Raw genomic sequence first — 26,338 nt, 5'->3', positions numbered from 1 at the left:
TAACAACTAAAAAGCTTGCAGGACAAAAAAAACCCCCAAACAACACAACCAAAACCAAACAAACAAACTCCAAAACAAACAAACGAACCAAAAACCACTAAAACATTTGATGGAGTTGTTTATGGAGAAGACTTCTACTTTCCAACTTCCTCACCCTAAATCTGTGTGCTGTTGAAGACTTCTCTTCTTAGAGACTTTTTTTTTCCCAACAAACTATTTTGAATTTAAAACTTTCACATTTTTTTAACTTAAGACTTCACAATAACCTGACAGAAAGCTACTGCCTTCTGTCTCTGCTGGCAAGTACAAATTCTGGTTATGGGTTCCCCCAAGCATCCCTTTTTAATGAGTATATAGTACATTTTCAGCTATGTTCTGGCTTGTTTATGCACAAATATTCCTGTACCTTACAGAAAGATGCTTCTTCTTCCCAGAAAGCAACAACAGAGAAATGGGGATTCAAAATTACTAACATGACAATCTGAAAAATGAAAAGGGGAATCTAAATTTCTGTCATTTTTGTTTGTTGTATAGCATCAAAAAGCAAAAGAACCAGCTTTTAATTAAAAATAAATCCCTGTCAAGGTACCTTTAAATCACTCCGTTTAGTACAAACAGTCTTGACATATATACTTCCCCATACATATCTATAGCGAACAGAGGGAAATATTGCCTCTGTTCAAACACATAAATTTGGGGATTTTATGGTAGTATGTTAGGTACATAAATACTATAGATAGATTACAGTAATTAGGTTAGATCATCTGTAATTACTGTGCTTGGGTACTATATTTCCATGCTGAGCTCCAGTCAGGTTGGTGGAGATTCCTCCTGGAATGCCAGGCTTCCGTTCCACAGTAATCTTCTGGGTCTTTTGGGTCTGGCAAAACTTTTGAGTCACACGGGGTTTGTAAGAGTCACTATAACAGTTACTTGAGTCTTTAGAGAGCCTGAAATGTTCTCTGGGGAGTCTGTGCTGTCCCATTTATCTCAGTAAGGCACTAACTCAGGTGACAAGTGGCAAGTTGGCTAAAGGCCAACAATGTTTATGCATGTGGCTTACTGTCATAGGATGTAACAAAGGAGAGAAGGCATCTTCTGCAGTGATAGCAGTTATGGTGCCCAGTTATTTGGCCTTATCTAGGTGCTATGAGGGGAAGAAACTACCACTTGTTTAGCTCAATAGAGCAGGAACCAGGCACCGAACCTCAGAAAGCCCCCCAAATCCTCAGAAGAACGGCAAGCCTCAGGAGACAGTAAATATAATAAGGGTGAGTTGAGATCAAGAAAGCACATATTATACCATACTGGAGCTTCTGAAGAATCTGCTATGAGCAGGGTTAAACTTCAGCAACTTCTGAAATTAAGAGTGCTTGGTTAAACAGCACAACAAGAAATGATACAATCATTACGGTTTTCAGCTAGACTCAGCCATAATGGGGTTTATTTATGACTTTTTAACTATTCCAACTCAATAAAAAATACAATGAAACAAAACTAAAACCGATTTGGATATCTTGGGCCAGACGCAATGCGAAAACCTCCTGGTTTTAAAAATCTGAGCTTCAGAGTACTGCAGGCCAGAAACTAAGAGTCTCAGCTTCACCTTAGTGATCATTTCTGTCTTTCTCACAAGCATTAGTGAATTCCCCCCAGTCCGCTGACAAGAACTAAGTGAAAGAATGTACATGAGAAGCCTGAGCAGTTCTGACTGGGGAATTCTGCAGTGCGGCTTGGCTACATGATGTCTGGTACTAACAAGTATTAGCATCATTTTACTTTCACGAATGCAAAAATGCGTCCCCGAGGCATTTTTAAAATATGGATGAATACTAAGCCTGGATCCCTCCTTTGGAAGTGTTCGAGCCCGGCTCCGGAGCACAGTGGGGTAGGGATTTAGGGGAAAAGCGGCTGGGCAAAGGCCGGACAGGGCAAAGAAGACGGAGGGCGAGCAGGGAGGGAATCCTTGCCACGAGATGGCAGCAATGCCACGTCTTTCTCGGCAGCTTGCCTGGCCCTGGCCTTTTTTTTTTTTTTTTTTTTTTTGAGTGAGAACCGCAGCGTTTATACATAAATACAGGCTTATTACAAAGTCAGCCTACCTCGTTCAGTGCCCATTCACCACCTTCTTGCAACGTAAAATGAGAAAACAACTTTGCATATTTCACCACAAAAGAAAACTCATCATAAGTGAATAATTACAACCTTGAAAGTACCTTTCCAAAGGTGTTCGCATTTTTCTTTCCTTCATATGAGCTTTTGTATTTTAATTACGGATATAAGTAAGCATTAATTATGGAGTCAGGCCAAGTGTGCAGTGGTAGTGGTAATCTTTACAAATCTTCATGGATTGGAAGTCAGGTTTGGGCACTTTTTTGCCACCCGTTTGCAGGTAGGCCTGGCACAGAAACTGTCGTTGGCAAAGGGCATCACCTGCCGAGGCCATGGAAGCATTGGGGACCTGTGACAAGCCAACCCTGTGTCTCCATTTCCTTTTCCTTGGGCTCACGGAGCCAACCCTGCTGGGTGCAGGATGGTGTTGGGGAAGACTGCCTGCATATTGCCATGCCTGATTTTGGGGTTGTGGGGTTTTGTTTGTTTGTTTGTTTGTTTTGGAAAGGATAGTTAATGGCAGAAATTCCTCTTGGCAAGCGGAGCACTCGGGAATGGCAACATGAAGACAAAGCAGTGTTCCTCAAAGAGACGTTGGCTGCTCGTTCCCCTCAGAAACAACGGCTTGTTCTGATGGGCAACTTGGAACGAACGAGCAGGGCACATTTTGGACGTGAAAGCCTTCCTCTCTCACGAGTGGGAACCAAAGCAAAGGAGGGTTTCACCTCCGACTAGGGATTCTCACCCCACACCAGCACATGCACCACCCGCACCCCGCATGTGGGTGGTGGAGCAGGGAGCCGAGCTGCGGGCAGAGCCAGGGGACAGGGAGCTGGGACGGTGCAGCAGGAGCCCCCCGGGCAGGTGTAGCCCTAGAGCCGTCACCCTTCCCATCACAGGGGGGCACCGGGCCGGGGAGAAGCCTTCTCCCCCGGGCGCTTTCGGGGGGCGGCGGCAGCCGCCCGGGGCCGCGGGCAGGGCGGGGGGGAAGGCCGCGGCCCCCCCAGGGGGGCCGTGCGGGGGCCGGCCGGCGGAGCGGGGCGGCTGCGGGCTTGGCGTGCACCGGCTGCACAACGCCGGCCCCTTCCCCTCTCCATGGGAAGTGATGGTTGAGTCCGGCGGCGGTGGTTTCTCGTGTGTCTGGCAGCCGCTCCGCTGCGCTGCCTGCGCTGCTCTCGCCGCGATCCCTCCCTCTCCCCTCCTCCTCCTCTTCGCACTCTCCGCATCCCTCTCCTGCCGCCGCCGCTGCCCGGCTCTCCCCGCCGGCGGCCGTGGATGCCGCGCTGCCCGCGGCGCCGGGCGTGCCTCCCCTCCCTCCCCTCCCCTGGGCGGGCGGCGGGCCGGCGGCGCCGGGGCTCCGCGGGCGCTGAGCGGCGCAGCCCCGCCGCGGCGCGGGACTGATGCTATGAGCAGAGCGGAGCGAGCCGCCCGCGCAGTCCTGCAGGAGGCGTCGGGCGCTGCGCGGCGCTCGGGACCCGGACCGCTCCTCTCCGCCTCTCCTCGCCCTGTGGTGGTTATTTGGCGCTGTCCTTAGCCCCGCTGCCGCTCGGAGGACACGGTCGCAGCCGAGAAGAGCCGCCGGGGGTTTGGTGTGAGTGTGTGTGTGTGTGGAATAACTGCAGACATGACTGCGTGGAGGAAATTCAAGTCTCTGCTGATATTCTGCGCGGGGCTCCTCACTGCAGCTCAGGGTAAGATTTGGGTTTCTTGCACTGGATTCGCGTAGGCTGGGGTTATGGCACTGCTTTCCCCCCACAGCTAAGCCGCTAGCGCTCGGATGAGCTCTCTCCCTGCCTTCGTTTCTGCGCCGGGAAACAGTAGGCTCCCCGAGCCCGGTCTCCCTTCTCCCTGCCTCCCACCTCCTGCCGAGTCCGCCGGTGTTCCCCGAGGGCTCGGTTCCCGACCGGCTATTTCCCGCTGGAGAAACCAGCCCCCAGGAGCCGGGCAGCAGCCCCTGCGGCGCTGCAAGAGGAGCCGTGCGCATCCAGCCGCCTGGGCAGCGCCGGAGTTTGGGAACACTTCGCTCTCCGCGCACGCACGAACGGCATTCGCTGCCGTGCGAGGGACAGTCCCCAGGCTGGCAAGTTTGGATCTCCCCTCCTCCCGCCTCCCCGGCATTTGCCGTGCTCTGGGGGGAGCGCGGAGTGGGTGGCCGCGGAGATCCGCCCCCGCCTGCCTTCAGCCGGCTCCGCTCCCCGCAAGTTACGCGGAGGCGGGAATGCGGAGCCGGCGTCCCTCTCCACCAGCTGCCTGCCCGTGCCGGCGGGTAGAGGGCTCCTCTGCTTGGCGTGCAGTGGGGAGCGTCTCCCACCCCCAGCTGGGTTCTCCTTAAAATCAATGGGGGGAGGGAAGAGGAACGAGGGGGGTGACAGTGGAGAATTGGGTTACACAACTTCAGTGCTGGCCTCAACCCCATCACTTGCCTCATCGCTGGATACAACAACTTCCCCATTATTCACTTCGCCTCTCATTAGCCCTGAGCTTTTTCATGCTGGGAGATGCGAGCATGTATGTGTATCTAAGAGCAAGAGAGAGAGGGAGGGATGCTGCTCGCAGCTGAGCACCTGTCCCCGTTACAGTCTCTGCCTTCTCCCACCTCGCTCCCGGCTGTTTCTGCCTGCCTCCGGGAGAACGGTTCCCCTTGTGGTCTGTGCTGTCTGAGCCTCCCTTAACCCTTCCAAGGTGCTTTACATTGTTCCCACCATTTTATTTTTCTCACGGCTTTTTTTCGGTGCGGCGGTGGCTGGAGCAGGGGGAGCGGGGCAAGCCGACCGCGGCCCGGGCTGGCGGGCGAGGCTAGAGCCTTCCCCGTCCTGCGGATGCTCGCGGCCGGGCTCCCTCGTCCGCCCTGGCGACACGGCAGGATGCCCGCCCTCCGGCAGCCTCTGGCCGTGATATAAAGAGAGAGGCGGAGGGAGGCCAGCTCGGTCTGCCGGCAGCCGGGCGGGAGCTTTGACCGGTCCAGAGGAGCGGCTGCGGCTCCGCGCCAGTCCGGTGGCACTGCTCCTCTGCCCGGATCCTGCCGATGCCTCAGTTCGCCAGGCAACGCCACCCGGCTGCCCCTGGTCGCGCTGTCTCCGTGGGGAAGGGAGCGCGGGGAAGAGAGGTGCCCGGGTTTCCTGGGCTGTGAAGCGGGCGGCTCCTGGAGACGGGGCTGTGCTCGGCAGCACACACAGCCCCCGGGCGGGCGGGGGCTTCTCGGCGTGGCTGCCCTGCCCAAACTTCGAGCATCTCCCCCACCCCCGGTGCCTCGGTCCCCTGCCTGCGCGGAGCTTGGCAGCCGCTCCCAGCCCGCACACATGCCGTGCGCACCGGCGCTGCCCCTGCCAGGGGCCGGGCGGGCGGGGCAGCCCCGGGCCGGGCGGCAGAGCTGAGCCCGGCGCCCCGGGACGAGCTGTAGCTGCAGCGGCGGCCGCGCCGGTTCCTGGGGCGGGCCGACACCCGCGACTCATTTGTTAAATACACTGTAGCTGGTTCTGTCGTTTGACATTTAAGTGTTTTCTTTTCATGGCTGACAGCACATATGAAAAGCTGGAGGCTGGATCATGGTTATTCAGCGGAGATCCGACGTGTTTTGCTTACATACAAAGGCTTTGCCAGGAACATTTGAGCACTGCCTCTGATGCTGCTCTGCAGAATGTAATTATACCTCGCTTAATGTGGAGCAGCAACACACCTACTTAAAGGCTACAAACTGATTTAATATTGAAGTCAAACAACAGGTAGAAGAGGAACCAGTGGGGACATTTGACATAATTCTTTCCATTCACCTTCCCAGGCAATCGAGCACAGGTATCTATATTTAGTCAACTATAATCCTGAGGCTGAAATTACATTTATAGTTTAGACAGTGAAAGAAGTCCTTCCTTACTAACATGAACAGCCTAGGCTTTCAAGAGCACATACATTTTTAATTAGTATATCCCCAGAACTCTTTGTTTTACCAGCCCCTTAGTAGTTGAATCGTTCGGTAGTCACTGTAATAAGAATTCACTCGGGTTTTGGTTGGTTTGAGGGTTTTATCATTAAAAAAAAAAAAGGTGCTGAATTTCTGGAGGTGTTGCCACAGGCGTTCCCTTGTCTTTCAGTAAAATGAGAGATGGGCTGCTTTCCACATTGCTCCTCGTTATGAAATGCAATGGAAACCCTTTGTTGCTGTGCAATTTTCTATAACTTTTTAAAGGGGGAAAGAAGGACAAAGATGATCATATGTAATCTTTCATTGTGGTAGATCTGAGGTGCAGTTCTATAAATTTCTTTGGACTCATTTTGTCTGACTGATACATCTGAGAGTTTTGGAAAACATTTGAGGGATTCTTCCTTGTCCATTATGCTTTAAGCACCAAGGGAAATTAGCATGGAGTAATTTAAAGGAACCACTTTCACAGAAACTACCCTATCATAGCAATTATGCTTCAACAAGACAGGCAGCACACTGTTCAGCTCCACATGTTAAGATGGGCTTGTTTATAGAGCCATTTGCTAATTCTGATAGGTTATATCGTAGCTAAAGCAAACACAAAAACCCCTTGATTTGCTTGAAACACAAAAGACGTCAGTACCATTTCCGTAAAAATTCATATTGCTAGGGAATAAATTGTAGATTTAGACTGAACTAAGACTAAAATTCAAGATAAAAATTAAAATGTCTTTCTGCTGTGACATGAGGTCTGTGGACAAGCTACTTTCAATGTAGAAATTCATATTGCTTAATACTTAAAATTGTCCTGGTGTATATTTTCAAGATCATTTCCTGGACTTGTTCAGGTAACCAAATACAGCACCTTCATCGCCACCTAATTGCCTCAAACAAAATGTGCATAAGCAGGCTTACGCACAGAGATCTCATTCAGACTAATGGAAATAGCAAAGGAAAAACATGTCTGTTCTTAAATTGAATCCAGATAGTGAAAGGACTCCCACATCTACAGCTCAGTATTAAAAAAAAGAAAAAGACCAAAAAATAAAAGAAAAATATGAAGAAGAAAAAGGGAATAAACCCCAAAACACTTTGTGTACCCTCTGTTTGCTGCTATCACTTTGGCAAAATAATTGCTATGACTATATCACACAAAGTTACCATTGTGTTTAAGGCCTACTTCTGTAGGATGAAGAGTGTTTGTGTCTTTTAAAGTCCTGTATTTTGTCTCTCTCCAAAGCAGTGTTTCTCAAACTGTGAAGCTGGTCTCTCTAGAGAGGCTCCATTCTCTTCCAGAGAAGACTAAAGCAATTCTAGGGAAAATGAGCTGAAAAAAGGATTTTTCAAAAGAACATCAGAGCTAGGTGTTGCATACCCAGCTGCAAAACCAAGTGTTCCATGGATTCATTCCCCAAGCCCCAGCCCAGTGAGGAACTGGCCACAGAAAGGCAGAAAAGAGCACAGACAGCTCTGACTACATCATATTTTAATGTAAAAATGCATTTATGTATCGGTAAGATCTGTATCTTTTCCAATTTTCTCCATCAAAATATGTATATAATGTCCTTGACTCTGTATAGGAGCAAGAAATATGGTCAATTTGAATATAAGACAGTGGAGAGCATATCTGTTCAACCAAGATTCCTCAAACAATCATTTTATACCTTTGAACTCGTAGATGAGGTTTGAATTTCCACCATCAGCCAGGGTTATCAGTTTCTCTGGGGGTAGAATGGGATACTGGTGTGTGTGGAACAGGATGCTGGTGTGAGGAGCTTGAGATGGTACACAAGCACATGCAGGCATGAGCACACATGAACTTCAGGATATACTGAAATTTGTGAGGGGACTTTAGCAGTCTCTGTGATCTGAATATATAGCAACCACTCTGGAGATTGTTTTCTGTTTATTTTACTGACTGTCACTCCTGTGTCCCTTTACACAAACATGTATGATTTTGATCAGACATGGGTATTTTGTTGGAGGGAGAGCAGTTGTCATTTTTTGCCCTTGCAGTCTGCTTTTTCTTAAAACCATGAAATCTAGCTCATCTTATTATTACTCATTATACTGCAATATCATTACATATACATTGATTGATACATGCAAGTTTTTAAAAGACATCTGTGGGACTTTATCCTCAATACCATTTACATTCATGAAAGCTTTGGACCCACCAAATTAGGAACAATCTGAAACTGTGAATATTTTAAACAGAAACCAATGCATCCAAGACTTACCATGCTCCCTGGAAGGGCTGAAAAACCCTAGGGACCACCAATTCAACTTTTTCAAGACATCTCATCTGTACACTGTCACTATCGCATTAGACTTCCTCTCACAACCTTTCCTCGGAGAAGTAATTGCTTAATAGTGTGACTGTATAAAACTTCCAATGAATTCAAAGATAAGATGTAATTTAATTTTGCTCAAATCTGTATTGAACTCTTGTGTCTCTTTGATCATGTTGACATTATTCTGCTAGTAAACAGCTCTATGTGTAAGCACAGATATTGCAGTGTAGTGCCAGGCTGCTTGTAACCAGCAGAGGGATGCAGTGTGTGAAGGGGAATTGCTGGTTTAACTGTACAATCTACCGAAGCACTAACTTAAGTATGGACATGATAACTAAAAAAATTCAAGTGTACAACTGGATATAAATTAGGGCCACTGAATAAGAATCTGGCCTCTAGTTCTCCATATGGCTGCAAAATTAGCCAGATTAGACTGAGCTAAATTGGATGTTCTTCCTGTTTCTGCAGTGAACAAAGAATGAGAATCATATGGAAATTCTCCTAATGTCTATGAATCACTTTCTTTTACTTAGATGTTTTACTTTTCTACATCAGTTGCAATTTCCTTTAAACCATTTTTATCAACCAGCAACTTTTGAAATAGGGAAAAATGCCATTAATGCCTGAGGAAAGCTGTGAGATCTTACTTTGTCCTCACACATCTTTGTTCTGGCTGGATGAAAGACTTCATTCAACTATATGACATTTCTATTGCATTTAAGAAAAATCTACACTATATTTTTTATAAGCATTTCTCGATGGAATAATTGCTTAAGCAAATTACTTTGATTATTGCTAGTGTTTTATTGACACACAAAGGCAACAATTATCAGTTGCCCACATTTTGTAATTGAATAGTAAATGTATGCACCGAAAACTCTTACAAGAGTAATGCTGCATCTTATTGCCAATAACAAGTCTTACTTGCTTAGAGATGGTAATTTTTTTCTGTATCTCTTACCCATTAAGAAAAAAAAAAAAAAGGAAATGACAACAACAGTTTCTTGCCATTTTTACTTGGAGGGCACGTTCAGTTAAAAGGGCAGATCAAGATTTAATCACTGTTATATTGCTGATGATTAACCAGAATTCCTCTTGGTTAATCAGAATATTGTCAATGACTTGCTTTTAGCAAAAGGTAAGAAAAAAAATCACGTTTTCTTGCAATTATAGTAATGCTTTAATTTCCAGCATAAAATTTATCAGTTTGTTACAGCTTTATAATTATGAAAATATGCATTTTAACAATACATTCATGCATATTCTGAAATAGTGATTCCACCTCTTTCAACTTCATTTTTTGAGTCATCACTGTAAAGTAAAAGGTAACTTTGGAGAGTTATGAGGTCCCTATTCTGCTGCAGTGGAAACTGAAATTTCTATTGATTTCAGCAGTAGAGGATTGGCCAATTTGGAAAAGATTACTACTCTGAATAAGGCAGGCACGGTAGATACTGCAGCTGAATAGTGGAGCCAGACCCTGTTTCGCATGAGCTGTTATGGCTGAGAACTTCTGACAATCTTTACATGCATGTAAGACCAAAAAAAAGGAAATCTGGATGAAGCTGAGCAATCAACCTTGGTAGTATTTAAAGACATATATTTGTGGAAGTAATTTGGTTTTAAACAGTATCTCTGATATCTCCAAGCATGGTTTTATCTTACCTTGCTTACTCTTTTTTTTTTTTTCTCTGCTTTTTCCTTAAAGAAATTATGAAAGAATGAATTATAAAGACAAACCTAGTACCCTTTTAGCCTTTGGATGCTTTATGTCTTTCCTACAGTATCCCATGGATACTGAAGTACAGGATCATGTTCCGTATTCATAACTCTGTTGTACAGTGGCTTTCCAAAATAAATGTTTGCAGCACTGCAGCTGAGACAGAGCTGAATAAATAACAATGGATAAAACTTTGAGTGCAGTGTTCGTTTTGCAAACTTGCATGAAATATGGTCAGTATTTTAAAATTACAGTTTGCAGCACTTGTTCCACACTTTATTCTCAATTTCAAGGTGATGAATTTTTCATGCAATTTTACCAAAGATGAAGTTTTTCTTATTTCTTGTTTGAAAGTTTTCCATGTCTTTTTTATTAGAAAGCCATTTCTAAATGTGTATGGGAGTTTTTTTTATTGAAGTGTTCTTACAATTCTGTTGTCTGCAGCAAACTCTTGACATTTGGCAGAGAGCAAATTTGGGGCTAGGGATATATCTTTTCCTCATTCTATGATTTATAGATCAAATGTAGCCACGGTAGAATACTTTGTAAATCATTGTTTATTTCCTTTGACCTGTATTATCATACCATGTTCACATACAAAATCCAAGAGAACACAAATATTCAAACTTACATTTTGCTTACACTGGTGCTGAAACATCAGCAGTGTACAGTGCACTGGGAACACAAGTGCAGCCAGCTGTATTTAAAGCTCAAGTTCAAGGGTGGGCCTAAACACACCAGGGACCACAACCAGGATATTGTCTTTTTTAAGAACTGGCCCAGCTGTAGCTTGGATTTAAAGCATCTTCACTGTGCTTGCAATGCCTGCTGCTGAAATGGATGCGGGAACTTGCCTCACTTTGCTTAGTGTATCCAAAATACAAGAATGAGACCTTACGCTCGGCTTTGGGCATTGTGCTTGAGCTTGAACTTGCCTTGTATGAGCGCATCAGGGTTCAGTCTGGACTCGTGGTGCGTGTAACATGGATACAGCTGTAGCTTGGGACCCACATCAGACTGCTGGTGTGCAACACAACTCGAAGTGCAAGAAACAGGGAAGTGATTTTGTCGGGAAGCAGCTGATGCTGGGAAGCAAGCAGCTCAATATCGCAGGAGTGAGTACCTGTGAGCTCATGGAACCTGCCTTGCCCTGAACCTTAGAAAAAGACATGTGACTGCGTGGTTAAGAAAAAAAGAAAAGAGTGATGCTTCTTGCACAACAGTGAGTTTTTTGAAAAGGCCGTTTTGATAAAATAAAATAAATAAAACAAAATAAAATAAAATAAAATAAAAATAAAGCAGCAAAGTGTTTAACTTATTTTTAGACTAATTTTACATGTGAAACAAATGGCCATGACAAATCACACTGTTCTCACTAATGTCTGTGGGATATCAATGCAGAATCTGACTGCTTCCAAGTGACTAAGTACACTATTTTAGTTTTGCCCCAGCAGCCAGATTCTCTATTGGTATCCTGCTGCTATTTCTTATAATACATAGATTGAGTCATACTAAGCATTTTTTTTTTTGGAAAAGCTGTTTTATAATTCACTTTCACAACCTCAGTACAATCAACCAACTGCTAATATCACAGTCGATGACTCTCTGCATTTGTAGACACCTCTCCTGAGAAATGAAATTGATTTTCTTTATCTTAGCATGTAAATATCCCCAGTGCATACTTTGACCCATTGTTTGCAGTGTCTCTAACACTGAAGAATGTAGTGTTAATAGATTTTACAAGGTCAACAGTGGCAGCAATCGTAGCATTTTGATCGTGTGCTATACTAAGCCATTTCATTCTTGCTTTCCCAAGAAATCTATATAGAGGAGACTTTATTGTGGTATTTAATTAACATAAATGAAAATGCTGAAACTTTCCTTTCTTTTTTTCCAGGTACATAATGTAGTTAACTTGAAACAAATCTCCCAGTTCATAGAGGAAAAGAATTCTGCTATTCAGAACTAAGTATGTTGGACATAGGCTCTAGTAGTCAACTGAATAGTTTAGGTTGCTGTATGTCAGATTCTCACCAGTTAGGACCTGATCCAGAGGCTGGAGAACTCACAGGAAAAAAAAAAATCCCATTAACCTTAATGGACTTTGAATCTGTTATAGCCACATATAACTTAGAAAACTTGCATACAAACAAGACTGCTGGAACAAATCTAATAATAATAATAAATAAAATCCAAACTCTTAGTTATTATTAATACAAAATGTTTTGCAAACAATGACAGAAATGTCATTTACATGGAAGATACATGATGCCTCAAATTTTTTGACCTATTTGAAGTGTATCTCATTCCACGGGCTTTTGCTAGTTATATAATTTGTTTGGTTCTGAAGAGAGATTAACCTTTAATTGCTTTCTTTAGCAACATTTAGTAAACAGACCAATAGCATGGAGATGATCTATGCAAACAGCAAAGAAGGATTTCTTCAACTCATGTTGCCATGACAATTTAGATTTTTCCTGTCAACTCTTGAGAAGCTCCGAAGTAATTTCTTTAAAGCTATGAATCAGGGAATATTTTGGAAATTAAGGTTGCTCTCTTTTTTCAATTGTATCGTTTAACACAGTGAGAGGCCTCACCCAAAAGATTTTAAAATCTACAAACAAGAACCATTGCAAAAACATCATGAAAACCTCTTCATGGATTTCTGGTGATTTACACCAGCAGAGAAGCTGACTTCAGATACATTATCAAGTGATTTAGATTTCCTTTATTAACTATGTGCTAATAAAAACCGGAAAAACAATAATGGGTAATGAAGAGTGGAGAGGCCAGCTTATAGTTGCCATTTTGATCTTCATGACAATATTTTATCTTGCAGCTATTTTGAGGAAATTAGATTACAGAAGGATTATAGAACAAAGAAGGACTAATCATTTTACTTTTGTTACAGTTCCAATTACAAAATTAGTTCAATGAATAAGGAATAAAATCAAAAGGCTGTTGTCCACATATTTAAATTACTATCCAAGATACTTCCTGTATAAAATGTTATTACTAACCAAACTGAACTTCCCTCTTTTGATTTGTTTTAAATGAAATGGATTGTTTAGAAATTACCTAAAACCAGTCCAAACTACTTTAATTTAATTATTAAGAAATAAATTACTGGCTTAAAGAGGTATTTCTTAGGTTGCTGTTAGCAGTTGGGCAAACAAGGTAAAAGAAAAGAAGTTAATGTGAAGTGCTGTTTCTGCTGGGAAAATAAGTTTCTCTGTATAGAAGACAAGAAAAGTAGCTCAGTAATGGTTTTCTTTTTAAAATGTTCCTGGCAGATTATGGCTACTGAGTTGGTGCAGTTTGTTTACTGCTTTGGAATAGATTTGAGATGAGTCATGTCACATTAGAAGGAAAATTGAGAAGTTGTATTGTTAAAGTGAATTCAGTTTTCCTTTTTTCACACATACTCAAATTATTAGTTCTCTTTAAACAGAGACACCTAATTGATTTTTTTTTTTTTTTACTGTTTATTCTTGTTGTGTCCATAAATCTGAGTTCCTATTGCTAGAAATGGTAAGCCCAGATCTATAATTTCCATGTATTGGGTAAGGGGACTGAGCTGGAGTCTCCTTTCAGTGAACCTCATGCATCTTCTTTGGAGCAGCAGCCATTTCATTATCAAGCTAGTTTGGACCACAATAATTTCAAGCTCTACAAGCATGGTTGTTTTTTGCAAGCCTTTCTACCCACTTGCCTTCAGAGTGTGATTTAACTGAGTAAGGACTATAGGATGGGTCCTCAAGATTTCAAGTTGTAGAGAAATCTTTATTTGTCTTATTTCTTTACTGACTACGTAAGTCCACTTTACTGGTAATGCATCTCAGTGCATCCACGAACAGTGTTAAGGTAAAGTGGTACTTATATGAATATTAGATAAAGAAACAGACTTGTAGATGGAATACTCTTATGATACATCAAGTCATAAGCATTCAGCATGAAAAACAACCTTTATTTTCCAAAATATCTGATAGCAGAGGAGATCCATTTATTAGAAAAAAACATGTACATACAGAACAATAACAGCATCTGTCTGAGCTCATTTTACCTGCAAAACAAGTTTTAGTGCAAAGTTCAAGGACACTAGGAAGAGGCAGAATGTGCTGTTTATTGTCAAGAGCCTAGATTTGTATTTTTACTTTCTTTTCAGGAGTACCAAATATCTGCAGTTCCCATTGACTTAAGAGAAAACCGCAGATCTCAGCACTTTTGAACATCAAGGATTTGTACTGTACTTACTTTTACACTTGAGAACCATCAAAATCTGAATGTAATATAGTGCTGTAAAGGTAATGGATAGACAACAAGGTACGGCATTTACTACTGTTATTTCCCAGGTAGTATCTGAATTAACTGAACTTTCCAAATCTAGAATTGTTGTGTTATTTTTTTAGGAAGGAGAGATTCCTCGAGGGAAGTTGTGGTTTGTTTTTCTCTAAATCTGTTGTACCTAAGTGATTCTGTGTATAAAAAACCCCCTGGAACTGATGTACTCTGGAAGAAAATGTTTGTGATAACAAAGCAAACATTAAAAGCAGCAGCAAATCAGAATTTGGAGTGAAGCCAACTCATAGACTACTTGCTGTATTGGATAATGGAGGCTGTTGTCCTGGCCCAGAATTAAAAACGATCAGTTCCACCACCACATTATTTCCTCTATGGGTATTCATCATTTTTACATTTATCCTATATTGATGATAACTAATTGTGGTTCCTTGTGGCTCTATTTTTCTTGTGAAGAAACAGGCCATTTGTAAGGGGTGAGGCAGGCTCTGGTGGAAAAGAGGTATCTACCCAGTTTTACCACTGTAGAATATATATTTTTATATTATTGTGCATTGGTCTGCAGACCATAGTTACAGGATGGATAGATTTGTCAAAATGTTCTGAATGTGGTTTGTCACATAGCACTGGTACATTCAGGTACAGTTTTGTAAAGCAGAAGCATTTTGTGTGACTGTCTCAACAGCAGTTTGCTTCTCAGACCTACTCAGTCACACTGCTGTTGTCTAGGTACTATTCCAAAAGAGTGATGTGCATGAGGATCAAGTCCCCTGGGGGAAAAAAATCAATTAAAAAAAGAAGCTACTCTGATGCTAGAAAGATAATGTACTGCCCACTGTGACAAAATAAGTTATTGTGGCAACAGACTGTGTCAGATGAGAAATGGGCATTCAGCACAGAGGACAGCATAGGCAGCTGATGGAATTCATTCTTATATTTCATTGACACACTCTCCAGTAGTACCACTGAGGAAGATAAGCTAGCTCAAAAAAAGAAGCTACGTGTGAAAGAGCATGACAGCATGTAATGGGAGTTTCAGTCTGGGTCCCTCACTATAAGAAAGACATTGAGGTTCTGGAGAGAGTTCAGAGAAGGGCAACAAAGCTGTTGAAGGATCTGGAGCACAAGTCTTATGAGGAGCGGCTGAGGGAACTGGTCCTGTATAGTCTGGAGAAAAGGAGGCTGAGGGGAGACCTTATCACTGTCTACAACTACCTGAAAGGAGGTTGTAGCATGGAGGGTTTTAGTTTCTTCTGTAGCAGGTGATAGAGTGAGAGGAAATTGCCTGAGGTTGCACCAGGGGAGGTTTAGATTAGATATTAGGAAAAATTTCTTTATGGAATGGCTTGTCATGCATTGGAACAGGCTGGCCAGGGAAGTGGTGGAGTCACCATTCCTGGAGGTGTTTAAAAGACGTGTAGATGAGGTTCTCAGGGATATGGTTTAGTGCCAGTGCTAGGTTAATGGTTGGACTTCATGATCCTGAGTGTCTCTTCCAACCTAAATGATTCTATGATTCCATTATTTTAAAAAATCCTTTCTCTCGTAATTTTCCCTCTTCCACTCAATTATTTTCTGGGATATTTTGTCTGTTATTATATTTATTCTTTAAATGAAAGTTCATTAGGCGGCGACATATGTATACTGTGATCTGTTAATTTGCTTTATAGTAAATCCTAGAGTATAGGGATCCATCATAAAAAGGATTATATGAACACAGATAAAATGAAATGGACAACATGGATAACATTGTGGCAGGAAACTCAAGTCTGGGGAATGTTATTTTCTGCACGACCAGAATCAAGCAAAAACCCCTTATCTTCTGAAACTTAGCCCACAGCAGCTTCATGCTGCCCTGTATTTTAGAGAGGACATAGCCCAGATTAATTCACTCACATCCATCAATAATTTAATTTTTTTTCCTGATCTCCATTACCAGTATTTGTCTTATGGAAGAGCGATGCATAATCACCCTCCCTTATTGTCTCCAGTAACACAGGCATACTGGTCTAGTCATACTGAGCAGAACTGGTAATACAACTCAAAACTTGAAATATCTGCTGGCAAGTGCCCTAAGTGGAAGCCCTGGTGCCACTACTGTGCAGGTTTGATGTGGTCTGATAAATAACGACTGATGCCCTCATGCGCATGGCAGTTCAGTTGCTGAGCTGATGCACAGGCTAAATGCTGACTTTCTGAAAATAGTGGATTATATCTCACAGGACTGGCAGATCTGGCACCATCAGATCTGCAACATTAAACACTTTCCCCTTACTGCTTCTTTTAAATTTTCCTTTTGCAGATCTTATCTTTCTTGTTCCAGTCACTCTATATAATTTCTTCCTCTGCTGAAGGAGTGTGAGCCACCTCCTTTGTTGTGCTCCAAAGTGGCTGTTTAACATTTCCATGGAGGAAAGCACCCAGGGCCTAATCTGCGATGATTCCTGCACTGAGGGCAATCAGTACAAAGGCTGAAGATGGGCACAGGGCATGCTTAAGACTTGAAGTGCTAAGTCAGAGACATAGGCTGTGCTCAGATTTTGTGCAAGTCCCATGAATTTGGTTAAGTTTCAGTCTTCACATATTTAAAAATGCAAGAAGCATCACATCAAATCAGACCAAAATATCCTCTCTCTGACAGTGGCCATTAGCAAATGCACCAAAAAAATTGCAGGAAACAAGATATAGACAGCCTTGTACTTTAGCAGCCTCTGGCCAGTTTAGGGAACTCTTAGCCAGAGGTTGCATCTATGTTCAATATCCACCAACAAATTTAACCTTCACAAATCTGTTCTTGAGCCTGTTCATGATTCAGACTGCCACACTTATTTTTTGTCAACTTGTTTTACAATTTAACTCCTGCTGTGTGAAAAAGCACTGGATTTTGCTTGTTTTGAAGCTTCTACCTCCTCATTTCCCTGAGCACCTCTAGCTCTTCGAAATACTTCACCCTGCACAGAACTTTGCATCTGATAAATAGGAAGGGGTGATGTGAATCTGTAAATTACACACTTTTCCCATGAACACCTAAAAATTCCATGTGGATATTTATTGACTAAGTTAATGTAATACTAATGTATGATTCTCAAATGCGTTTCTCATAATTTGTAATGATCCTGGGTTGCTGGATCAGGGTTGCTGATGCACTTAAAAGAACGATAGTATGTATTTTATTATAAACAGCCACTTCCTTCTATCTCACTATCTCATTACATAATTTTTATTCTCATTAATATTTTGATTGTTTGCTTTCCAGTAAACAGTAAAGTCTGTACATGGTGACCACCTGAATGACAGTGATGTTCAACATTTTGTCCTATGAGAGATTCTGGAGGGAGAGCAGAGAAAATGCTTAGAAAGTTAGGTCCTGGTAAGAAATAAGTACAGCAAACCAGACTTCCATGGAGCATGTTAATAGCTCATTAATAATATATCTACGATATTCTAGCTTCATCTTGCATATATACTGTTCGTGCCTCTGTGGTTCAATCTATCACTGGTCACAAGTCATATCTTGGTGGTGTTCTCTTTCCTGGGACAATAGGCAATAAGTCTGGTGAAAACTCATGGAGGTTGTGACAAACTTTCATGATGGGATCTGGTGAAGGATTTGGTTTCTATGGAGATTAGGGAAACACTGCAAGAATTACTGTTAGAAAAGGTTTGGGAAGAATTCCATTATACTGAAAATGCTGAAACGATGTCGTCCTTCTAAATCAACCAGTTTCCCTCCTCCAAAGACCCAGAACTAGAGCAAACTGAAAACAACAACAACCAAAAACAACAACAAAAACCCCCCACAAACAAAAAGACTAAACATTTAAAATTCTGCCCTGAGATAGAGGCTTATCTCAAACCTTAAAACATGCAAGATATTCCGTGGGCTCAAATCCATGTGTCTGGTTTTAGAATGTTAGAATGTTAGAAATGTTAGAAATGTTGGAAAATTTGTCACTGTCTGTAAAATAGTGTTTCTCTTGTTCCCTAAGACAGCAGGCTTCCTACATTCATTTAAGCTGGCTCTGAATGAGTTGTACACATTCTGCCCTTAATACTATGTCTGTAGAAAAGCCTATCAGCTTCATAAAAAAACCCCAAAACTACGCAAATAAATAATTAGCAAAAGCATAGCTGACTGTTATGAACAAGAATAGCATGAGATAGAAGAAAACAGAATCTCTTTAATGTTACCAAGTCTCCCATGACTGTTCTTGCTCCTTTGTTCTGAAAGGCTCTATTTCATTTCCATAAAAGAGAAATTTTGGAATATTTCTTGGTAGAGTCTGTTCAGCAAAGGAAGGTGTTAATTACTCCTGTCCTGTGCAAACAAAATCATTGCTTAGCTTTTGAGAACTGACAAGAACACAAGTTTCAGGTGACTGGAAAAGGACTATATCCAAACAAGATGTATGTGACGTACTGCAATCTAAAATTCCAGTGAGGTGAGGGAAAGATTTAGTTCTTCGAGTGGGACTGTTTTAATGGGATAACAAAATTTTTAATATTTTTCAAGCAAATTTTGTTTTCTGCTTGATTAGAAAAAATGACTGAAAGCTGGCAAACATTGTCCCAAGCTACAAGAAGGGCAACAGGGATGACCCTGGCAACTACAGGCCTGTCAGCCTCACTTCTGTGCCTGGCAAAATCATGGAGAAGATTATTCTGGGAGTTACTAAAAAACATCTGAATGACAATGCAGACAGCACAGGTTCACGAGGTGAAAGTTTTGCTTAACAAACTTAATTTTGCTCTATGACAAGATTACCCACCTAGTTGACCAAGGGAAACCCGTCGATGTGATCTTTTTGGATTTCAGTAAAGCCTTTGGTACTGTCTCTCACAGTATTCTCCTGGACAAGATGTCCAGCATACAGCTGGACAAACACACTATGCAGTGGGTGAGCAATTGGCTGACGGGCCAGGCTCAAAGGGTTCTAGTAAATGGGGTTATATCAGGCTGGTGACCAGTCACTAGTGGGGTTCCACAAGGATCCATCGTAGGGCCAGAGCTCTTCAATGTCTTCATAAATGACTTAGACTCAGGACTTGAGGGAATACTTGATGATGACACAAAATTGGGAGGAGCTGTTGACACTCTTGAGGGCAGAGAGGCCCTGCAGAGGGATCTGGACAAATTGGAGAACTGGGCAATCACCAATCATATGAAGTTCAACAAGGGCAAGTGCCAGATTTTGCACCTGGGACATGGCAACCCTGGCTGTGCATACAGACTGGGGGACGAGAGGCTGGAAAACAGCTCTGTGGAGAGGGATCTGGGGGTTCTGGTTGACAGCAAGTTGAACATGAGCCAGGTGTGCCCTGGCAGCCAAGAGGGCCAACCATGTCCTGGAGTGCATCAAGCACAGCATTGCCAGCCGGGCGAGGGAGGTGATTGTCCTGCTCTGCTCTGCACTGATGCGGCCTCACCTGGAGCACTGTGTGCAGTTTGGGGTGCCACAGTATAAAAAAGAGATAAAGCTACTAGAGAGTGTCCAGAAGAGGGCTATGAAGTTGGTGAAGGGTTTGGAGAGGAAGCCATATGAGGAGCAGCTAAAGTCACTTGGTTTGTTCAGGCTGGAGAACAGGAGACTAAGAGGAGACCTTATCATGGCTACAGCTTCCTCACAAGGCGGGGAGGAAGGGCAGGCACTGGTCTCTTCTCTTTGGTGACCAATGACAGAATCCGAGGGAATGTCAGGAAGATGTGCCAGGGGAAGTTTAAGTTGGACATTAGGAAAAGGTTCTTCACCCAGAGGGTGGTGGAGAACTGGAACAGGCTCCCCAGGGAAGTATTCACAGCTCCAAGCCTGGAAATATTCAAGAAGAGAACGGACCACACCCTCAGACATATAGTGTGAACTGTGGAGTTGTCATATGCAGAGATAGGAGTTGGACTCGATGATCCTTGTAGGTCCCTTCCAACTCAGGACATTCTATGATTCTATGAAATCAAACATTTATTAAAATGAAAAAAATGTCTGAACAGCTAAAGATTATGATCCCAAACCAGATCAAGTTCACAAACAAATACTGTGTTTAATTTAAAAGTAATTGCTCATTTTAGGTAGCAATACTTTAATCTTGGTTTGGGACGACATAAAAATTTGCGTAGCTTTGTGTTTATATATTAGACTTTCCTTTTTTAAGAATTTCTTGACCATAAGAAAAGATGCCAACCACTTTCATAGAAGGATGAAATGGTATGTACATTTTGTTGTTTGAATTAGTCAAATAATGTTTCTTCAGAGAAAATAATTTAAAGAGATTGCATTGATAACTATAACATTTCTTACTGTTATGTTGCTGGTGTAATCCTTCAATATCTGTCTTTTCTTCTCTCTGCTTAGAATAGTTTTTGGTTAGTATAGCGTATGTACCTGAAAATTTCTGAAGATAAAAACCTGCTGATTATTCTAATGCAATACAATATAACTTATTAATTCAAGAGCTAGATCTGAGATGTGCTGAACTCTTCAGTTCCTAATTAATTTCATGGATGTTGAGGACACTCAGCAGTAGATAAATACATAGAAGAATTTAAGCATCAAGTTCTCCCTTTATTGTGAAGATATTTACATCTAGTACTAAGGTTACTGAATTACCGTTCAATGGCTACTTTAACCACAGAAATACTCAAATTTTCACATGCCTATTTTTCACTAGAAAATTTCTTTTGAGCCTAAAATTACATTTCTGGGTATACTCAGAATGGTTTGCATACTGCCAATTAGTATAGGACTGTTGTTGAACTGTCATTGTAATCTTCAATGTAGATGCTCTTCCAGAGGGATAAAACTGCTTGGCTTTCTCTAAATGTGCCTGGCAACTTTGGCCTTACATAAGATATTCCTTGGGCTGGAAGTGGTGCCTTCTCATTTTCCCACAGTAGAGAGAGTAATTAACCATTGGAGCACTTAGCTGGATTGTGAAAAAACTACATTCAGCTTCCTCTTCCCTGAGAAAGCTAAAGCCTGTCTCATCCTTTTTTTTTTGGCATGTACTGTGACTGTTCTAGGCTCTCCCCTGTTAGTGCCATGAAGGTTTCCTGTTAAAGTTTCTTTTGGAAGTAGAAGATTTGGGTTCCAAACCTCGCTTAAAGGAGCTCAATATAAAATATATAAAAAGCTGCTGGAATGGTAACTGGACTCCTACTGGTCCCCTCTTACACAGAGAGCATTACTTGCCACATCAGAGTTGTACTCCCAGTTGGGTTTCTGTCTTCCTCAGTGAATATTCAATTATTCTGTGAAAAGTGGAGCTGTAAGTAGTCCACTTGGAATACTCCTCTGGGGTTTATTTGCCAGGAAGCACCTAAAAGATAGGTGCTGTAGTACCTATTTTCAGCTCATTTTGGTAAACAATCATTAACTTTTATCATTAGGGATTGACAATCATGACATTATGCCCTTCCAATTAAATCTAAAAAGAAATCTTACAAAGAGAGGCATCAGGGGGATTGTTTACTTTGTCCTGTGGTTCGTATTTGTTTAAGACCTAGGCAAAATATTTTTTAATTCTAGTACAAACTTTGCAGCACCACTTAACTAATAAGGTATCTGACATATCTCAGCTGACATCACCATCGATATTGGAGAGATGAAAAAATTTAGGTCTGGGTGTAACACTCCCATTTGGATTTGCATGTATTAGTCTTAAGGTCCCCAGTTACCATAGTAATGGATATAGTAGAAATACATGTGTGTGCATATGTCTGAGGGAGAGAGTATTGCAGTCATTTGAATCTATTGTGAGATAGTCCCATAGTTACCTTTCACTCTTCTTCAAGTTCTGTCCGTTTATCTAATAACGTAAACAACATTCCATTTGTTTATGAGTGCAGCATTCATGGCAAGCTGCTGCCACCCAGGAGGGTGTCCTGTCTGAAATACTTCACCCTAGTGCATTGAAGTTCTGCAGCTCAAGTCCATGACCTTGAACTTCAACCAGGGATTTCTGAAACACTGGAGTGATGTGCTAGCAGTGTATTGCCTTGCTTATCAGCTGCAACATTACATGGGTTTTCACCTCAAGGCGCAGGGAGTCACGGTAATTGAGACTGGAGGTCACAGATGTGTAAATTTATCACTAAGTTCATTTCCCTCAGGATGACACATTGCATTTTGGCTCCCTGTAAGTGGAAGAATGCATTTGGAACAGCTTTTGATAGCTATCCCACCGTGCTAAGGATTAGAGCAGCCTGGAAAGCTCCTTCCCAACCCAATAAATGCAAAGCAATCAAAATATTTTGGATTTTACCACTTTCTATTGATGACAATATTTCATTCCATTTTATTACCTGTGGTAAAATAACACATATACACACACACAAAAACCCACAGCAACCACAAAAGAAACAGCATGAAGTACGGGCTTTTTGTGATGTTTGTTTTTCTCATTAAAACCAGTTTTGAAAACATACTTTCAAATAGCTTGCAAGGAACCTGGAGGGACAAAAGGCTATTTACTGACAAAATTTAAACCAGATCTGTCTAGGAATTATTTTTGCAGATTGAAAGAAACCAAGCAAATTTTCTTTCTTCAAAAAAGATTAAAGACAGTCCAAGAAACTATACATCAGTGAATTTAACAAGGGTCGTGGGGAAAACTAAACTACCATAAGGAAGTGTGAAAGAACAGCTTGAAAATCAGTTTGATTAAGGATAACCAGCATAGATTCAGGCAGGGGAGGTCATGCTTAACTAACCTGCTGGAGTTCTTTGGAGATATTACTGCCACTGTAGATAAGGGAAATTCAATGGTGTAGCGTGCTTGTAAGCATTTGACAAGGCACCACATCTGAGATTAATGGCTGAGAGAAATCATCATGAAGGCAAAGAAACTGTGGGATGGAAAACTAGTTTCAGGGTAAGCCACAAAGGGAATATCTGGACAGAGTTTCTGAAGAGTCAGTGTTAGGCCCTCTTGTCGTTTGTGATTATGTATAACTGAATGTAAGTAATGGGGGCAGAATTTGTAGCTTATGTGGGATATAAAAGCATAGCAAGAAGTGTGAAGCAATGTGATCATATTCAAAAGGCATTGTATCATCTATGTAACTTGTCTAGCAAACTAGGAAAATATAGAATAATTAATCTAGGAGCACAAAACCAAGATAGAAAATACTCATCTAAATAAAACATTCATCCTATATACTAAGCAAAAAAACAAATTGGGAATTATTGAGGAAATAAATTGAAGCCATTAGCCCAGAGCAAAGCAGTATTTTAAAAGGTCAACAAGATGCAAAGATGTTTTAGAAGACAGAAAACGTATCGAAGAAAATGAAGAATATAGTCAGTGTACACAAAACCATAGTAAAAGCATCTGTAGGACATGGTCTACCATATTGTTAATAGTTGTTCAGGGAGAATATTATTTTTGTGTTGGGATTCATTGCAGGGAAACAAAGGATCTAGGGTCCCAATAGCTGAACTGTGAAGAATGTTAAAAAACCTCAGGGTTTTTTTACCGTAAACCAGGAAAATATATGATGTTTCTATTATAGTAGGATGCAGGGATTCTAGTCAAAATTAAGGTCCTATTGTGTTAGGCATGCTAATGGAAGGTAGCACCTTCTTGTGCCAAGGAGCTTATAATAAAATAACTTAACTACACAGACAAGGGGAAAACAAAAGACACAAAGGACACAGTAATTTATCCAAAGAAGGTCTGTGCCTGAATTGTGGTCTAGGATTCATATTCTACGAGTCTCGAGTCAACATTTTATAATGAGTTACATTATTCCTTTATAGGTATAAGGGTTTTTTTTGATATGGGGTAGAAAGCCTATGTGATTATCTTTTTTATACGTATATATAAGCTTAGAAATAGAAAATTCTTATTCTGCATTTATTCAGGTCTTAACCTAAGTCACTGATTCCACAGACATCTACTTAAATCTAATAAAGATTAGATTAAATTCTTAAGGAATCTTGATATTCATTCCGAAATATTTGAATTCTAGAGTAAAAAAATATATTAATTTTAAAGGGAAAATATTTAATAGACATAAGTCCAGCAGACATTTGCTTTTATATGAGAAAAATGAGGTAAACAAAATTAACAAAAAATGACTGAAATGGCTATTTTTTTATTAAGATGGACTTCATTCTTCATGATTTTCTTGTGCTCTGAGGTCTGCTAGGAAAGAAAAAATATTCTCAGATCAGTATTTCCCTCTAGTTATGGAAAGTTTCCTTGCTTTGTGACTCAGAGCTTTGAAGTTCATATATTCAATCTTTTCTTTCATACATATATTCACTCTTATAGCTGAGGCTATATCCAAAAAGGGACTTTGCTGCTACAACACTAGGAGACCTGGTGCCTAACTTCCAAATACCTGGTCCCAAAACCAGGAACTAGAAGTTTTTATTTCTGGCTGGGGAAAACGTAGGCATCTTGGAAGAGGATCTTAAATAGAAGGAAATCCTTCTTCACTCCTATATTCCATTTTCCTACCTACCCTTTGCACTTCCTAAATGAGAAGACCATTGTCATTTTAATTTTAAAATATAATAACATGAAGATTCTTATCTGTCTTTCACACTCTTCAGTGCAATACAGTTACGGATACAGCACTCTCGTTGCTTCAGTACCGACATGTCTCAGGACAGAGGGAACAGACCAGAAAGAGACTGCCTCTGGTAATGTGTCTTTACCAGCCAAAACAGAGACAGGCAATGTTACCACCTCTTTGTAGTATATATTCCGTCAATATGCCCATACACCAAACTGCATGAAAAACTCAGTCCAAAGTTGATCATTCTTTGCTCAGATAGCACATAGTCTCCTGCCTGGTGGTAACTGTAGATCCTACTCCTAAACATTTGTGTTAGTCTTTATATGGTTCAGGCTCATGTAAAATACTCCCGATCTTCCAGTCCAAGCAAGTTTTACTTGGAGTGAACTTTGCAACGGGAACATAAGTCAATCAGAACATTGGTGACCTGAGTTTGGTAATGGTTTCAAACCAACTCATCTGCCGTAGAATTTGTAGTCACTTGAGGAATTCGCTGTGTATGGGTGGAGATGCAGTCTGAAGGCAAGGCACTCCCAGGAACTTGGGTCAAGGGCATTTTCTGTGTCAGTCTCCTCTCATGTCAATCCTGAACATAAACATAGGGACAGGGACCATAGCCTTCCTTCAGGGCTTCTTTGACTTAAATGAAAAAAATTCAAGACTGATGTGGAATATTTGGGAGATAATAATGGTATCCTACTCATCTGGTGGGTTTTTGTGGAAAGTTTTGGGCTCCAAAACATCCCATTGGGACTTTTTTACACTTTATGTGTGGAAGTCGTTGGAAAAAACTCAAGCATCGTAGAGTTTAGGTGCTTCCACATTGAGGCAGAAATAGTTTTCAGGGTACTGATTTGGAGACTTCTGTTCCAGTTAAGCCCTAAGCTTGTTTTCAGCAAGGAAGGTGCTACATTGCTGGTTCAGGAGTGCAGGGCAAGGGCCCAGTGGCTGTAAGGTGGGCAGAGGCAGTGCTGCCAGCCATGGCCAGGCAGCACACTGAACCCAGTGGGGAGGCTGGTGGCCAGGGATGCTGGTGGAGGGTCTGGCAGGTAGGGAGGCCAGTGGGGAGGCCAGCAGCAGGGAGCCTGGCTCCTTTCCTCCCTCTCTGAGATGCAGAGGGAGGCCTCCAGGTGTGACTGCTGTCAAAGACAAGGGCCTAGTAAGCCCACTTTGCTTTTGACTTTGCTACAGATACAGCTAGAGCTTCTGGAATGATCTTTGTCAGGCATGAAGAAGTGCATTTTACATTCTTGGATTAGATAATGAGTAGTCTTTTTCTGAACCGAAAAGAAATCCAGGATAACATCTTGCAGAACAGTTTTTATGGAACACTGACAGCAAAAGCTGTTTCTTGAAAAGAAGAAAATGAGTACATTTACTCGGTGCAGAGTGTTATAGCTGAGCAGGGAAAAGGCATACTATTTTCTATTTACCATTTTTTTCTCTGTATTTATTCTGTTAACATTGAAGTCAAG

At 41.8% G+C, this 26,338-nt stretch overlaps 1 protein-coding gene across 1 annotated transcript in view; it reads left to right on the top strand.

Annotated features, from left to right (window-relative positions):
• The first annotated feature begins 3,512 nt into the window (after positions 1-3,512).
• Positions 3,513-26,338, top strand: part of CSMD1 (CUB and Sushi multiple domains 1) — a 1,102,582-nt gene continuing 1,079,756 nt past the window's right edge. The window contains 2 exon segments of the mRNA XM_065633007.1: positions 3,513-3,690; positions 3,693-3,803. Of these exon segments, the coding sequence (XP_065489079.1) occupies positions 3,513-3,690; positions 3,693-3,803 (289 nt within the window).

The sequence above is a fragment of the Caloenas nicobarica genome, chromosome 3 (assembly GCF_036013445.1).
Source record: "Caloenas nicobarica isolate bCalNic1 chromosome 3, bCalNic1.hap1, whole genome shotgun sequence".
NCBI classification, from domain to species: Eukaryota; Metazoa; Chordata; class Aves; order Columbiformes; family Columbidae; genus Caloenas; species Caloenas nicobarica.
Note: the sequence above shows the minus strand (reverse complement) of the source record. Positions and strands in the feature narration are given on the sequence as shown.